At 33.1% G+C, this 18,382-nt stretch overlaps 1 protein-coding gene across 5 annotated transcripts in view; it reads right to left on the reverse strand.

The window, feature by feature from the left end:
* CFAP69 (cilia and flagella associated protein 69) overlaps window positions 1-18,382 on the reverse strand; it is a 70,770-nt gene that overhangs the window by 31,673 nt on the left and 20,715 nt on the right. For 2 of the 5 annotated variants that reach the window (XM_077128621.1, XM_077128107.1), the window contains exons 5-13: window positions 16,670-16,746; window positions 13,538-13,636; window positions 10,379-10,528; window positions 10,093-10,270; window positions 8,414-8,537; window positions 5,417-5,465; window positions 5,209-5,330; window positions 2,662-2,878; window positions 514-678 (exon numbers count right to left, since the gene is read on the reverse strand). In XM_077128621.1, coding sequence (XP_076984736.1) covers window positions 514-678; window positions 2,662-2,878; window positions 5,209-5,330; window positions 5,417-5,465; window positions 8,414-8,537; window positions 10,093-10,270; window positions 10,379-10,528; window positions 13,538-13,636; window positions 16,670-16,746 — 1,181 coding nt within the window. Of the gene's footprint in view, window positions 1-513; window positions 679-2,661; window positions 2,879-5,208; window positions 5,331-5,416; window positions 5,466-8,413; window positions 8,538-10,092; window positions 10,271-10,378; window positions 10,529-11,427; window positions 11,480-13,537; window positions 13,637-15,654; window positions 15,709-16,669; window positions 16,747-18,382 lie in introns of those variants that run through there. The other 3 variants (XM_077129285.1, XM_077130430.1, XM_077130064.1) reach the window with 3 other exon arrangements.

Consider the following 18,382-nt stretch of genomic DNA (forward strand, 5'->3'; position numbering starts at 1 on the left):
ATTCTATACAAAACTGTACCCTGGGCCAAATGCATGTATTGTGGTGATAAGGTGACCTAGTTTACTTAATTGTAAGTTGAAATCAAGGATAATCCGATATTTCATACCAGAAAAGAAACTCTTGTTTACATTTCTGAACAGTGTACCAGTGCTTTGATATGTGAGATGCATACCATCTTTTAAAATGGCTCCAAAAAGTCTGGCCAAAATTGATGATCTTATTACCAGAAGGATAAACCATAAAAACAGCCAATTAAAAAAATAAGGGCTAAAGATAATCCTAAATGAAAATGCATCTGAACTGAGGAAACAAATGTTTAAAGAATTAGTGATTATGATGGTTCAGTAAAAAGACAACCTGATTTATAACAATACAAAACAAATACCAAGAAAATATCCAGACATTTTCTCAGTTATAAGGAAAAAAAAAGACAGTAGAAAAACATTTCACACTCAACCTCTAATATTATAAATGTTTTACTTTCATTAGTAACTTAACATGTTATATTTTACCTGTCAGTTGCTGAATTGCTCCCTTTTCACAAAGATCCTGGTTTATAGTCTCATTTTCAAGGTAGACCATGGCTCTCAGGAGTCTTAAGCTATAACGCATCTGGGCAAACTTATTGCCACGGCCACCCATACCGTGAAAACCGTTACCCTGACTATAGAAGGGATCTATGGGGAAAAATTAATAATTTACATTGCACCAAGAAATTTATTTATTTGAAAATAAAACAAATCAAATAAATGAAACAGAATATATTAGACATCTTATATATCAATATGTAAGATTAAACAGAGGTTAATATTTTGCTTTAGTTTTTTTTTTTTTAGAGAAATAGTATCCCTTCCCCATCCTTCTGCTCCCAGAAAAAAATGTGCTTTAAGTTTTTTAATAAATATATCATATTACATATATCTTCTGAAAATTGCTTGTTATTTAACATTATGTTTGTAAAATTATTCACAATGTCACTATAGATCTATATCATTTTAGTTGCTTTCAGCATTCATTTTATAAATAAATTGCAATTTATCCATTACTGATATACAAAAGGTGCTACAATAAAGACTCTGGGTCATGTCCTCTTTTTTTCATTGAGAAGACTTTCTCCATGTGACACCAGAGTCATACAGGTGTGCCTAAATTGAAGTTAAATAAGAGTTGCCAAATTGTTTCCCAAAGTGGTTATTTGGACACAATGTATAAAACTAACCTGCTTTCATCATCAATTTACATTTTCCTGATTACTAATGGGGTTGAGTATCTTTTCAAGTTTTTTTTTTAATTTTGATATTTTTTTCTGTGAGTTGGCAGTCTATATCCCTTGTTTATTTTTCTACTGAATTATTTTCTTGCTTATATCTAGGCGTTTTTATCCTTCATCAATCACAGCGGTAGTAAATGTCTTCACTCAGTTTGTGGATTACAATACAAGTGTATTCAGCTTTTGTCATACAAACCTTTATAAATTTTACAATAGTGAAGTTAAATACCTTAATCTTTTTCCCTTATTGCTTAAAGCTCTTGTGTTTTTTTAAAGAAATCTTTTCCTACCCAACATCATAAAGATATTTTCTCAGTTGCTGAATTGCACCCTTTTCACAAAAATCCTGGTTTATAGTCTCTTCTGTTTTCTTAAAGAAATTTTTTTCCTTTTACAGCTTAACTTTAAAAACAACTGTTCATATGTAGTTATTAAATTTATCTTGCAATTAATTTTTTTATAAGCTCTAAGGATCTAAATTTTAGTTTTTCATATGGAAGGCCACTTGCCCCAGTGTCATCTGTCCCTTACAGATAGAGACTCAATAAAGATTAATTCTTCTACTTCTTCGGCAGTATTTGCTCTCTTTTGTCTTCTAGTCTTTTGTAAACATGAATGTTATAAATGAGAGAGAAAATAATTGCGGTAATTTAAAAGGACTAAATTTAGCAACTAAGCATAGAGCAATTACAGAATGAGAAAAAAAGGGTATATGTTTTTCTTTCCTCATGGTTAAATGAGTAATATTCATAATTCTATGAAAATTCATTATACAAAATTATTTCTAGAACAAAATTATTACCAAAAAAGAATGCAATCTCTATTATAAATTTTTTTAATAACATACTTTTTATTTCCTTTCTAAGAATTCTGAGAAAGGAAATAAAATACCAAAGTGAATTGGAGTGCTGCTGATCTGGTAGACTACATGTGGAGTCATTACTTCTGGCTAGAGAATTAGATTTTAAGCTCCCTGAAAGCAAGGATTTAAAAAAAAGTTGAACATGAATGTATTTCCAGTACCTAAAATGGGAAAAATTAAAATAAAACAAATATTTGTTGAATTAATTACTTAAAATATTGCCAAGTATACTTTTAGGATAGGCTCAGTAAAACAAAAATTTAAATCAAATTATATGTATGATTTCTCCTCGTGAGAAATATTATATATTTTATTTATTTATTTGCATCAGACATAATTATGGCTCTGGCATATATGAATATCTGATTTAAAATGAAATCCCAGTATTTTCTTTCTTAAAACTTAACATGTAAATACACTAAAATCATGGTTTTTGCTTTAATTTTATTGCTTTTTAATGCTTATATTAAGTGTTCAGTTGGAACATGCATGTTAGAATTTCAGCAGGAATCTTGATGGATCACTTACCTTCATTCTCACACCATTCTAGAAATGTAAGGACTTGAGCATTTCCCTTGCATGACATATACTCTTCTATTAATAAAGGAGCCACTGATGACAAAGTGGCAAGTGCATGCAGCTGTAATTCTTCATGCTGTGCAGCAGACCATTCAATTATTTTGTGTTTCTCAGGCTTTTTAACATAGGTAAACAAAGCTAAGATGATGTTGCCATCAACTAACAGCTACGAAAGAAGAAAAAATGTATTTTGTAGAAACAAAATTAAAACTTTATTTAATCCAAGAAAATCAAATGAAAGATTCTCAATTTGATGTTCTGTTGATGGTCATGTCAAAATATTTCCTTACTAAATATCTCCAACTTAGGATAGATACCAAAAGACAAAACAAAACAAAACAAAAAACCCCAAACCAAACAAAAACAAACTACAAAGCCAAAAATAATAACTGTTTGCTATGAACCCTTTTTCTGGGCTATGCATTTTCTAGCTGACCATAATACAAATGTCAATTTTGTTGTCTGTGCTGTTCATATATATAATTAGCTCCTGTTTATTATAAAACCATAGGAGTAGAAAATATGGAGCAAATAAACTGCTGGCATTCCTCTCCTCCCTCTATGTTAAAGGAAATATTTCACAATCCAGTTATGTACTATAAAAGCAATTTTATCTGATTCTGATTATGGCTAATTTTTAATCACACATAAAAGAACTTAATAATTCTATAAATGAATGTCAGTCAGGTCACAAGCCATGTTTAATTCCATGCCCAATGTTTCAAAATTGTATTGAATCTATCCTCTAAAGAAAAAGAAAACAAAAATGCATACCTATTATGGTATGACAACAGAATTAATCTTATAGCTTATTCTGATTGTTCTATATTAATGGTTCACTAGGCAGTAAATACCATATACTATTTATTATTAGATTTTTTATTTGTCATTATTTTATAGATTTACTTTTTCACAGTAACATCTCAGAATTTTTATAAGTCTCTATCTCCACATGGAAAGAGCACAAGATTTAGACTTGAGAATATCTTGTCTTAAGCCCTGGCATTGTTACATTTTAGCTGTGCAATTTGAAGCAAGTTATTTAACCCCTCTGTCAGACTTACTTTCTTCTATTGCAAGAGAGGAAAAAGAACAACCATTAATTCAAACATTATTGTGAGAATTAAGTGGATCATATTTTTGAAATGTCCTGCGAACTACAAATGACTGTATATGTATTCACTATCACTACTATTATTGGGCCAAAATATACATAAAGCGAGTAGATTCTAAAGCTTACCATTATTTTTATGTTATTTGACTGTTGTCTATAAAATGTTGCTCAGTCAACTAAACTAGGTTTATAACTGTAATATAAATTTTATTTATCGCCTCTGTCATATTTATGGCTGTATAATACTCCACTGAACCATATTTTATTGAACTGTTCTCTAATTTGTACTTCAGAAAATACATTTAAATTTTATACAAAATTTTTCTGATATAAAGTTATAACTGCAAAGACAATCTTTCTTTTTCTGAGCATTTTATAGTCTATATATTCTTCCAAGCGGTATTACCAAGAAAATGTCTGAGCTTATTTAATCACATGAGGCATGAGCTATCCTCATTTGGAAACTGAGAACTGAGAACTAGAAAAATTAAACAACCTTTTCAAAATCACATAGTTAACTACTCATGCCAAAAAAAAAAAAAAAAACAGAAAAGAAAAATCACAGTTAAAAGTGGTAGCACTGAGGTGCATGGGTGGTTCAGTGGCAGAATGCTTGCCTTTCATGCAGGAGAACTGGATTCAATTCCTGGACCATGCACCGCCATACTGCACCCCCACCCCCCCAAAAAAAGTGGTAGCACTGGAATTCTGCCTGATTAAAGCCTTAACTGTTATACTATATCACCTTTATGTTATCACTAAGTTTAGTGATAGAATTCAAATTTCTTTTTTAGGGAAACCTGTTGGTGCTTGAAGTGTTTAACCACTTCAACAGCCCAGTGAATAGGGCAGTAAATGCATTATAATCTTTCTTTTATAGAAGAAGGAACTAGGCCTCAGAAAGTTTAGGTGATTTTCCAAGGCCACACAGTTAGTAGTAATAAGTCAGAAATGAAATTCAGTTCCAGTGTCCTTCAAATTACATTATGCTGTTATAGAGGACAATGAAATATTAATATAAATTCATGGATAATCAATTTTCTCCAGAATTAAATAATCCCTTATCACTATGGTCAGAGACAAATTACTAGGCAGGATGGGCCTTATGAAACTTTTTCCACCTTATGTTCTGTTATTCAGAAGATATCAATATATTAGTGAATCTCTTAAGTTCTCTTGTTTTCTTTGGCTCACGTGATCTAACTTTTATTAACAGATAAGTAAAGAAAATTTATAAAAGCTGTACTTGAAGTAGTAAGACTTTGTTACTTTTTATTATAAAGATTTAGGTGGATGAAAAATTTGTAGTCATGACTTTAAACAAGGTTACACTACAAGGTGTGATGATTTTCATTTACTTTTCTGTTTTCATTATTCTTTACCTGTATAGTAGTTAAATCTTTACATAAAATCACAATTATATTGAATAGTAATTTCTTCAACTCAAAATCTTCATAGGAATTAGAAAGTTTAAGACCTTTCACCAAAGGATTTTGACTTTTAACTGTAAGAAAAAAAAAGGGTGAAATGAAAGCTAATATACTGTAAACTCATTAAGATAATCAAAGTTGAAAGTTTTATGGTTGTTACCTTCATTAAAGGTTGCAAATAGTATCAAATCCCGGGTAAAACCACTTTCCTAATATAAATACACAAAACAAGCAGAAGAATCAATTAATTAAATGCAAGTTAAGATACAGATGCCCATGTTTACCTAATATTTAAATATCCTTATTAGAGTCTCCTACTATCACTCATTTGAACTCATAAAGTACTAATCATAATAAGGAATTGAATACAAGAAAATAAAAGCCTAAAGCCAGATAAACTAGTATTTTATTTAATTTTGAACTTATTTCTTTAGGTTCTAAGAAATATTTTACATTTTTCTATAAATATTTTACAAGATACTGCTTAAAATTTAATAAGAAGCCAAAATTATTATGCCTACATAGTTACACATGTACATTAATATCTATACTTTCAAGTGACACAAGGCAAAAAAAAGTTATTTTTCAACAGCTTTTGTTCTTAAATACCCTCTACCCCTACCCTAATGATTTGTGTTATGTCAAATGTTTGGTCATGAGATAATAAAATGATTCCCACTTAACCTGTAAAGCTCTGAAGAATGACCAGAATCTCAAACATTTCAGCAGGAGAGGACTAAAGGCTGCCATAGAAATCCTAGTTAGACTCTGTATATTAGGGAGAGTTTGTAAGGGGCAAACTTGGGGCTTTTGAGCTTGCAAAAGATCCTATACTTAGGATGTATATGTTTTCCCTAAAATATGAAGATGTTACTCTCTGACTAGGGGCTTCAGAGAAATATAAAAACTTTATCTACACATTGCAGCCTTGACCAGTAGGCTACTGTAGGACCGTTTCTCCATTTGCATAATACTAATTATATGAGTCTTCTCTTAGGATTTACTTGATGTCTACTGATACGGGGCTTGGGCCCGCACAAAGTTTCTTGAAGTACTTGGAGAAGCTCTGCTTCTGATCTACCTGAGTAGTTCCCATAAGACAAACTTTCTGCAGATGACAACAAGGCCTCAGAGAAGACCCCAGTCTGTACTTTGTTTGATGCTAAAACTAAACCTGTCTTCTGAGTGCCTTGAAGAACCAGAGGACAGAGTTCAGGGCAATCTCAGCTACTGGAAAGTAAAGGGAAGAATTCCGAAGAGAGACAGAGAGGGGGAATCCCAAATTCTATGTATAAGCACTTCCCAAATCCCTGACTGACCCACTGGACTAGTTTGAATCTGTGGTAAGCCCCAGAAAAGCCTTTAATCCTCATTCAATATTGCTGGGTGGGCGCATTTTGATTGTTCCCATGGATATGTGAACCACCCAATTGTGGGTGGTAACTTTTTTTTTTTTTTTTTTTTTTTTTTTTTTTTTTTTTAAGGAAAGACAGAGAGAAGGAAGGAAGGATAGAAGGAAGGAAGGAAGGAAGAAAGGGAAACATCTTTAAACATTTTCTTGTTTTATTGTATTCGTGGGTGGTAACTTTTGATCAGATAGCTTCCATGGAGTTGTGATTCTACTCATTAATTCTTTAAAAGAATAAACATTTTGGAGAGAGTCCCTTTTTGTAGGGCCTTGAGAAAAGCCAGCAAACACCACCATGTTTATCATGTGCTCTTCAGCTGAGAGAGAAACTTTGAACATCATCGGCCTTCTTGAATCAAGGTATCCTTCCCTGGATGCCTTAGATTGGACATTACTATAGATCTGTTTTAATTGGGACATTTTCTCAGTCTTAAAACTGTAAACTAGCAACTTATTAAATTCCCCTTTTTAAAAGCTGTTCCATTTCTGGTATATTGCATTCTGGCAGCTACCAAACTAGAACAACCCCCCCCCCCCCACCCCCGCCCCATGAACTTAAAGTGCAGGGAACACTTTATGCATCCCAGTTAGGGCTAAAAGAAATGAACTGAGATTGGAGATTGAGATGCCATTCACTGCAGAGATGAGTGCAACCAAGTAAAATCCTATCAAAACAAAAAATAAGCACTCTTCAGAGGAAAACACTAGATTCAGAGTAAAGATACTCTTAACTCTCAGTACAGAAACATAAATTATAAAAGGGAAACAAATGGAGATTCTACTAAAAAATATAAATATCTGAAACAAAAACTTACTAGGTAGGATTAACAAGAAAATGGATAAAAATGATTTTTTTCAGTGAATTTAAAGATATAAAACAATATAAAAGATTTAATCTGACAAAAGTAAACAGAACCTCATGGATTGATGGGACAATCTCAAGTCAAACATACATATAATTAGAGTTTCATAAGGAGAGGAGAGCAGAGAGAGAACAGAGCTGAAAAAATATTGAAGAAATAATGCTGGAAAATTCTCCAAATTTGATGAAAGAGTTAACAAATTTACAGATTCTAGAAGCTCTGAGAACAAAAAATACAAAGAAAATCACATCTTGGCACATAATAGCAAAACTGCTGAAAACCAGAAAGAGTAAAAATCTTGAAAGTAGACAGAGAAAATGATATATCACACATAGGGGAGCAACAATTAGAATGCTGAATACTACTTTTCAGAAACAATCAGGCCAGAAGTCTATGGGACAATATCTTAATTGGAACAACTAGCTCTAAAGTGCTAAATGAGAAAAATTTTTCACCTTAGAATTCCTTTTCCAGTGAACACAGACTTCAAAAATTAAGGTGAAATACAGATATTTTCAGATAAAAGAAAGCTAAGATAATTTATTGCCCACAGCCAGCAGACCTGTATAATAAGAAATGATAAAGGAAGTTTTCAAATGAAAGAGGAATTACACTAAATGGAAACTCAGATCATTAAGAAGGAAGAAAAGTACCAAAAATGGTAAAGATGTGGATAAATTATACAATAGGAGGAGGATCCCAAATTTCCAAAGGTATACAAATGAGCATGGGCAGAGTGACAAGTATTCTAGGGTCTATCATGACATCAAAACCTAACTTAGTATTACCACAAAAGACATAAATATTACAATACAGTTTTAAGAGTCCTACCCCCCATTCCTACCACTTACACAATTAAATTTAATGCAATTTATTTCATACTTACAATCATTGGTGCTCCAGGGTTTTGAGCTATAATTGTAGTGATCACTAATATATCATTTCTAAGCTGACGGTCATAATGACTAAAACCTCTCATAAACAGATTTTTAAATACTTCCTTCAAAGACCTAGAAAGTAAAATCATATTTTTATGTTCTATGGAAATACTACTATGAAGAGATTTGTTGATAGACAATTTTGTTGGTAGACAAAATAGATTTATACATTTAGATTTATATGTAAGTGATCAAAGTGACTACTCTAAAAATGGAAGGTTTAACTAAAACATTTTCCTTTTTAAAATCCTCTAAAGGCTTCTTTTTGTCCTTAGGATAAAGTCCTGTCTCCTTAATGAGGCTTACCAGGCCTTTCATTGCTGCTTGACATTGCTGGCCTCATCTATCACCATTCTACCCTATGCATTCTGCTCTTACCATACTGAATTTTGTTGTTTTTTGATTTTGCTAAATTCTGTTCTTCTGTTCCCTCTATCTAGGATCTCTCTGTATGCAAAAATCTTGTTGCCAATACTACTTATCATTCAAGTACCAGAACAGAGTTCATTTCCTCATGAAGCATTTATTAACTCTTCAAGTCTGGGCCAGGTTCTTTCTAAAATGGAAATTTGTTGTTTTGCCTCCTGGGACCTACTTGCCCTTCTTATATTAATAGTACCCTTACTCTAATTTAGGCATCCTCTCTTGCCCACTCTTGGTCCTGTGAAGTTGTCTTCAAGTCAGTCGTAACATTCCTTCTCTCTGTCATCAGAATGGGCATATGGTCCACAACAGGCCATTTAGGGCCTACAGAGACTTAATTTGAAGGCTCTTCTTTGAAATTTCAGAATTACAAGGTTTCTCTTCTGCTTGCTGGTGTCACATTGATAAGAACCTGAACTTCCTAGGTTATATAGCTCGTGGAGCCTCAAAAGGGCCCAAGTCTTGATATTTGCTGAGCCTTGAATCCAGATACACAGGATATCAATCTTATCCTTGACTTTGTAGCTACATGAGCCCATGAATTTTCTATATATTTTAAGTCAGCTGAGTAGAGTTTCCTGTCACTTGCAAGCTAAAATGTTGTAATTCACCCTCTCTAAAGAACATATAACACCTTGTGATACTTTCTTTTATACATTTTTTACACTCTCTGTTAGCTGTCTATTTACTTGTCCATTTCTCCTATCATATTGTAAATTCCATGAAAGTAGATACCATGTCTGTATTGCTTTCGATCTTATTTCTACTATCTAGTAGTGAATCTGGCACAGAGTAGACAATAACTATTTGTTAAATAATGAAATGAACAATGTGAAGGTTTATTCATACTTTATTGCCAGTGCTTTTTTCAGTATTTGGAAGAAAGGAAGCATTCAGTAATTACATGCACAGAATGTATAAATGCAATAGTTCTTCTAAATGCCTAATTTTACTTTTACAAATCAAATGAATAACTTAGGCTTATCACAAGCTACCTCGAGAGGCTTCCACAAAGAAATGCACTGTTTATTATTGTGCAGATTTATTTAAACCATGGCCCAGTACACAGATATCCTGAAACACACCTAAAACATGAATTAAAAACCTAACTGAACACATATTCAAACAGAAATGTTAGTTATATCACTGGCTATCTATTATATTAAGGGTAAAGAACATTCTTATTCTAACTACATATACTTACAGCAAACATTCCAAGTTACTAAGCTGTTGGATTATTTCATCTTTTGAAGATTTTTCCAGTAAGTTCCAAAGTATTTCTGATGAACGAAACAGAAGCTGTCCAGAGGGATCTGAGTCATTGAGATGAGCACAGATTCCACTGGCTGCTTGTGCTTTCACCATTAAAGTACAATTGACTTCTGCAAATAAAGTTATAAAATTATTTATGTTGTACAGTCTTGACATTCTTAGATTAAAACAAAAATGGTTGATAATGAAGTGTTCACATTTAATAGTATTATACAAACCAGAAGTTGAGAGGTGCTGCAGAACTTTAAGTACCCAGAGTTTCTCAACAAGATGATTTTCGAGTAAGGTCAATGACTGAACCATTGTTTTTGCCAATCCTCCAACTTCAGCCATTTGAACCTTGTATGATGAACTAGCTTGTTGGTAACCTAGCAACAATTAATTATGAAAGGTGTGGTTATTTCATATAATGATCATTTCTGTTGAGACAAAGGAATGAGTAATTTATCACTAACCACCACCAACAAAGCACCTGTAAAAAGTTTATGGTATTTAAAACTGGAATAGGATATGGATGGGCACAGTTTTTCTACAAAGGGCTATTAGTATATATTTTAGGCTCTGTAGGCCATATGATTTCTGTCTCAATTACTCAACTCTGCCATTGTAGCACAAAAGCATCTACAGACAATACACAAATGAATGGGCATGGCTGTGTTCCAATAAAACTTTACAGCAGGTTGATCCTGGCATGTGGGCCCTAGTTTGCTGACCCCTGGTGACCACAGAATTTGGGATCATATCTTAAATTCCAAAAAAAGAAAAGTGTGTGTCAGTAGATGTGCCTTTTTGTAAAGGAAAGTGGGATGATTATAAATCCTGAATGTTTTTCCTAGTCAGGTCAATGCACACGAATTCAGGCGCAACAATTATGTGGTGCTAGCAATACAAGCAGAGGTAAAAAAATGTGCTGCTGCTCTAATAAATGTTAGTGAATGTAATGGTATGTTAGGGAAGTTTGAACGTTGATGACATGTTTTATAAGAATTTCCTTCTGCCTTAGCTCTTGGGAGAAATGTCACCTCTTCTTCTGACACAGCTGCACAGGCAACAGACCAACTACATTCAACAAAAGGGATTAAAGGAACAGTGAAGGGTAATGCTAACAGGAGATCAGGGTATTTTCTCCCCTACTGATCTTGCTTATCTAAATTCCCGGCTTCCTGACTTTTGAGACCAACTAAATTCTTTGATCTTTCCATAGTCCTGAGATGTCTGTCAGTCTGACTTGTATCCCTGAATTTGACCTCTGACCATTGGCAAGTACCTGTCTATTTATGTGTTGGGTTCTCCATGGTCATAGCAGGCATTTTTAAGGCCTGAAAAGTATAAAGAGGAAAACAAAAATCACTTGTAATTTCATGATCCAGAAAAAATAACTAACATTTTGGGATACTTCTTTGTAATACTTTTAATGCATGTTCATAATTTTAATTATATACTGTATATAGAATTTTATATTCTATTCTAGCTACATTTCATTGTTTTTCCTGTACTGTAAAATATTATTCAGAGTCATGATTTATATTTGTATAATAGTCCATCATATGGATGATTCAAAATAATGTACTTTATATTATGACATCTTTATATTGAGTGCATATTTCTATAAAAGGATATACCAACATTAAGACACATGAACTTGATTTCTGTCTCTAGGGCTACCTCTCTTCGAACAACTCTACTGAGGACTCTTCATCTCTGGTCCTAGATGAAGGACCATGCCCATCACTTGAAACCAACTGTGTGCCATTTAGAGAATTGGCTAAGACTTAATTTTCAGCATTTGATCAAATTAAGGTCAATTACACTTCTTTTCACCTTGACACTCCTGTATCTTAACCTGTACACTGTTCGTCTCCCTTCCTTTATGTCTTAAAAGATGAAGGATGCCTTATCTTGCCAAGATTAACCCTAAGCTAGTCCTCTTAATTCCATTCTCCCATGCTTCCTTTGGGAATTTCACCCTCCAAATTTCCAGTTACTAGTTTCTTGCTCCTCTCCTTATCTTAAAAGTAAATAAAAAATAATAATAATCAAACTTAAATACCTTTCTTTGGCCTTGCTATCAGTTAAGACGTCCTCCCATTTTCCTTTTTTCTCTTCAAAATCTGGTCTTAAAGTAAAAGTCTGCATTCACTGCCTCTACTCCCTCAATCCCACTGTGTCTACATTCACAACCCTCTCATTCTTTAACCCTGTATCTGCCTTGACTACTATATGGCAAAAGATCTGTCAAAGCTGTACTATAACTTTAAGATACTACATTAACTTGACATTTTCATTCTTCAACTACATAAGTCTCTACAGTATATTTTATACAACCCACTTCATACTTCATTAAACATTTCATTGGGTGGCAAACCTGACATATCAGCCTTTACTTTTCTCCTTCCTCTTCGAACTTCCCTTTGCTGTCACTTTCTTAGGGTCATTTCTTCCAAACCTCAATATGGCACTCTCCCTGATGTCATTCTTGGTCCCTTTCTGTATATATGATCTATTTCTTGGTAAACTCATCTACTCTGATGGCTTTGATTTTTATCTCTATTTGGATGAATTCCAAATCAGTATTTATAGCCCCTGCTACTTTAGTGTGCAATGTCTACTATCCACCAAACACTTCCATGTCATATTTCATCAATAGCAAACACTTAATATTTTATAATCTCCTTACTGATCTCTCTAGTTCAGATGTCTCCCTATTTTTCTCTTTCTTTAAATGACCTTTCTTTTACAATAGATTCTTATTTTCATGTATCTTAAGAAGCATATAACTTTAACACATATTTTTGTCTTCTTTACTAACTAGATTGGCTATAAATGACAGAAACTATAAAGGCAGGAAGTATATCTTAAATAACATATCCTTCACAGTATAAGTACTCCTGCCTTAATACTACCCACTTCAGTGCGGTTCATTTTACCACATATATTAAAATGCCTTAGCTATAACATGCAGACTCTTTTCCCAACATGATTGAGAATGGCATTAGTATTAGAAATTCAATATTTAGTTGGGTTGGGTAGTTAGTATGAGCAATTATAAAATATGATAGAAAAATATTAACAATTTTAAATAACATTGATTAACAGTCTCGATAATCATAATCAAACTAATAAGGGTGTGAGTATAAAATCTGTGTCATAAATATTAAGTATCAGAATAAAATATCATGCAAACCCAAAATTTACAAAGTGCATATAAAAATGTGTTGTTTAAAATGATCAAACAGCTCAAGTACACACAAAAATGTTTTGATTTTTAAGATTGCATTTATGATCCCACTATGTCTTTCCAAGTTCAAAGAGAATTGGACAGTATATTTTGTTTTCAAAAATAGAAATTATTACTAAAAGACCATTGAAAACTTTACCTGTAATATGCTTCTTTGGTGGTTCTGCATGATAAAAGTCAACAATACACTTACAAATTTGTATCCTCAACTCAGAACTTGGTATTTTCATTAAGTCACCTGCCAGGAACAATATTAGCATCATATAATAATAATGTCACAAGTTTATTTGCTAATGTAAGCATAAAGCGTTAATAAAACCATCACTATTCTAAAAATAGCCTCATCAGATTTAGTCAACCTGGGATTGTATGTAAGTTTATATACATACAAAATAAAAAGAACACACCCTGGATTTATTATTATACATTTGGCTCCTCAGTCAATGTAGCCTCTCTTTTCTAGGAAGAATACAATGGCAGTTAAGAGTATAAATGCTGGAACCAGAGTGTTTGTGATTAAATCCTGGTTCTGTCACTAATTATCTGGGTAATTGCATCTCAGTTTCCTCATCTGTGAAAGGGATATAATAATAGTTACTACCTTTAGGGTTGTTGTGAGGATTAAAGAAAGAGGCTGAGGACAGTGTTTGGAATATATTAAGTTCTCTATGTGTTAGCTACTGTGCCAGTTTGAAACTGTCATGTACCCCAGAAAATCTATGTTCTTTAATCCTCATTCCATATTGCTGAGTGGGATCTTTTTGATTGTTTCCATAAATATGTGACCCACCCAATTGTGGGTGGCAATTTTTGATTAGATGATTTCCATTCAAGGTGGGGTTGCTTACTGGAGCCCTTTAAGAGGGGACCATTTTTGAAAACTCTTCAGAGTCAACAGAGCACACACAGCCAGAGACCTTTGGCGATCCCAAAGGAAGATCCCCTCCAGGAAGCCTTATGAAATGAGAAGAGAAAGCTAGCAGATGTCACCATGTGTCTTCCCAGCTGACAGAGATGCCCTGGACCCATCGGCCTTTCTAGAATCAAGGTATTTTTCCCTGAATGCCTTGGTTTGGACATTTCACAGCCTTAGAACTGTAAACTTGCATCTTAATAAATTTCCATTTTTAAAAGCCATTCTGTTTCTGATATATGCATTCTAGCAGCTTTAACAAACTAAAACAGCTCCAATTTTCATATTTTGCCAAGATATGGGTTAGCATTTTTCTTCCTACCTAGAGAGTTGGCAATTTGATGCCTTTAATAATGGATCCTTTGCCGAAAGAAGTTCCAGGTGTGCTCTGCTCTTTAATTTGCTGACAGGCTAGAAGGAAAGTATGCTTCTAGGCAGTCATTGCTCTATAGGTAGTAGTTTTAAGTTCAAGCATGTGTATGGGTGGGTGTGGAGGGGTAGGAAGGGTTCCTTCTCAGTCATATTTAAACTACTCTGATTTGGCTTCAGCCTGCATTTCAACTTGGACTTCATTTGTTCTGGTGAAATCCTACACATATGATCCTGAAGTGAATTTGACCTCTGCAGGACTCTGGAAATGACTCATGCCCTCTGGGATCCTTAGGACAAATGGAGTCAGTAGCATCAGCCTTACTACTGAATCAGATCTGGTTGGATACTCTGAAGGAAAGGGGTGAACCAGGTATTCCTCAAAACTTTGAGTTTTGCACTAGGATTTTTACAGTATTCATCTTAGGGGGTTCAGAGAGTGGGGAGTCAAGTGCATAGAAAAGGGAGCATGATTGGAAGACTCATCCTTGCATTCGGTCACCACTAAAGAAATGTTGCAACATTATTCTATTAATTTTATTTCTGGACCCTTTTTTTGGAGGTCCATTATCATTATTTAGGTTTATAAAATATTTAGGCAACAAGAACAACTAAATTTTTCAACAAATCTAACCAAACAGGCAATCTTATAAGGAATACTAGGGTTTGTCATTTGCTTCTCATTTAGTTCTCGTAAATTTAGATAATTTCTCCCAGCTTTCTGTTTTATAATCTTAGGGCAGAGCAGCAAATTCTTCCCTCCTACATTTCCAGAATCCTGCTCCTGTCAGAAATATCTGTATATTCTTTATAAGAAAAATTAATGTAAGTTGCTGGTAGACAGTAGAAACTGGAAGATAGTAAAAACATCATGAATAGCCTTTGTTCATCACTTCATGTTATATATGATTTCTTTAGTTTAAACTTATATTCCCAGCAGTTAAAAAAGTAAGGGAAGGAACAGTAGGACTTACAGTCAGTAATCAGTGAAGGGAACTCATTTTAAGTTAAGTTAATTCATGCTGCTCTGAAATGAGAAAGTAACATGTACTGTAGCAGATGGTCATTCAGCAAAGAGTAGGCTGGCACACAGTAAGGAATGGGCCATGCATTTATCATATAAATGTCTACCAACATTATTGAGGCAGTATTTTAAAATAATAAGGGCAACAGAAGGCATTTTTAAAAATATCACCAACCAAATATATATTTTCAATCTATAAATACCACCATGTCCTCTTTTGTGTTGGCTTCCCATTTTAAATTTCCACTGATAATAAATTCACAGGATTAAAATTTTGCTAAGGCTCTCTTTTCTAACTCCCTATCTTTACTCTAATCTCTAAAGTAATTACACTGAAGACTATGATAATTATTTTTTTTTTTTTTTTTTTTTTTTAAAGACAGAGAGAAGGAAGGAAGGATAGAAGGAAGGAAGGAAGGAAGAAAGGGAAACATCTTTAAACATTTTCTTGTTTTATTGTATTCTGTTTCTCCGTTTTTGTTACATGGGCTGGGGCCGGGAATCGAACCGAGGTCCTCCGGCATAGCAGGCAAGCACTTTGCCCGCTGAGCCACCGCGGCCCGCCCTATGATAATTATTTTGATATAAAAAGGTTAGTGCCCATGTTAAAAAATAAAAAAGTTTCTTACTCATGCCAGTTGAATCTCTAACATATTTCAATGTGGATTATCATGTTGGGAATATAACTATTCAGTAAATATTTATTGGTTTAAAAATATTATATCAATCAAGTATCTTTTATTTGTACTTTAAAAATAAAGACCTAAATTTATACTTGTTAATTACTTTGGGAGGAATTTTTATGGCATAGATTAAGTGAAGAGCTAAATTAACAAATATAAATTTAAAGAAGATTTGTTTTGGGAACATACTGTCATGTCTGTGGGGCTGACTCAAAGGGGTAGTGTTTCACAGTACTCATATGCTAGAAAATTATTTTCTTTCTCTAGGAAATACTAACTTACCCAGAAGTGAGATTGAATTAGCAGTATCTTCGGCATATGTTATTTCATCTGATGCTTTCTTTTTCAAAAATGGCAAGCTTCAATAAGAATGAAGAATGCAAGAGTAATTTTTAATGAATTCCTTGACTGAGGCATCATTTGCAAAATAGGGGAAAATTTCCTTTCTAAAGAACAAAATGATGATAATATCCTATTCTTTAGCCTTGGGGAGTTGATAACCATGGGGAAAAAAAATCACTTTTGTGTTTCTTACTGATAAAAAGAAAGTAAAATAGATTTACTCAGAAATGACTAGAGTTGGATATAAAAGGCATGGTTTAAGAAATCCATTTTGAATCACTGCATAAATAAGAAACTTAAGAGCCCTCTTTCTTTTTGAGGGGAAAATAATATGAGGTTAAAAACTGTAATTTTATTAGCTTAGGAAGACCTTGGATAACATATAAAAACCACACATCTAGGCTTACCTATAGAATAACAGATGCTTTTTGGGACAGAAAGGGGTTGAAGTCAATATACTAATAAAATTAAAATGACATTTCTCAGTTATTATAACCTAAGTTATTTGAACATAACTTATTTACAAATCATAAAAGCCTGGGCACATGAACTTGGGTCATTCTTCTGAATTTCAAAGATTACAGTATTTTTAAAATACAAAATACGACTTATTTTGGCATGTCATGAATACCAAATTTGTGCCCCCTGTGCTATTTAAAGTACAATATAGTCTATATATTTTAATTCATGCTGTTCAAAAAAAATTAACCAAGTGGTTGAAAAATGGTATTAAAAAGTATTATATGTGGGTGTAGTATATATAAGTCAATTTGAATTTAAAGATATTTCAAGGACAATTTAAGTGTCACAGAGGTTTATTTCTAGTGTTAGAATTTGCCTTTTGAAGAATTATTGTTATCCAGCTCATTGTTGACTAGTCCAAAGCTAGTTCTTGTCCTGCAATATTCCCCTTTCTACCAAAGGAGATAGCTTAAAATAAAGCATCAAAAATGCTTTCAGCTAAAAAGGTTATAGAAAAAATAAGCATTATTCTTCTGGTGCATTGAAAAAAACCAACAACATAATAGCTACAGGCCCAAACAGAAAGGGTAGATTCCATCCTTTATTTTCAATATTTCTAATCTCCCCAAAATGCCTTTTTAAAAAAGGCAACCCAGTGAGGGTGAGGTGGGAAGAAATTCAGGATGTAAGCAGAAATTAGGAAAGCAGGAAAAAAATAAATAATGTGAATAATTATGAAATCTGAGGGAAATTGGAGAGTTTAGTCCAAAAGATTTGTTTCATATTATGCAATGAAACATTCCCTCACAAGCTTTCATTGAGAACCACCTCTGGAAAGCTCTGCATGAGCATTTATATTGAAGGGAGTGACTCTGAGCATGGTGTTGGGGACTTGCACAGCTTTGAGACTTTAAAGTGTTTTACATACAATAATCTTTCCTTGATATAATAATAATAATACCCAATTTGTACATTAAGATTCCTTGAAAACACTAGAGCGATAATCTATTTCTTTATTTTCCATGGTCCCTATTAAAAAGGCATGGTTGTAGGCATTCTGTAAATTATTTTTAATTATTTTATTCAGATATAAAAAATTTAAATGTAAGTGGTTATACAATTTTAAATATTATTGCTGCTGAGAGTTAAAATTTACCGTATGTACATAGTTCTGCCAATAAATAGTTTTAT

Source organism: Tamandua tetradactyla, chromosome 1 (genome assembly GCF_023851605.1).
Source record: "Tamandua tetradactyla isolate mTamTet1 chromosome 1, mTamTet1.pri, whole genome shotgun sequence".
Classification (NCBI taxonomy): domain Eukaryota; kingdom Metazoa; phylum Chordata; class Mammalia; order Pilosa; family Myrmecophagidae; genus Tamandua; species Tamandua tetradactyla.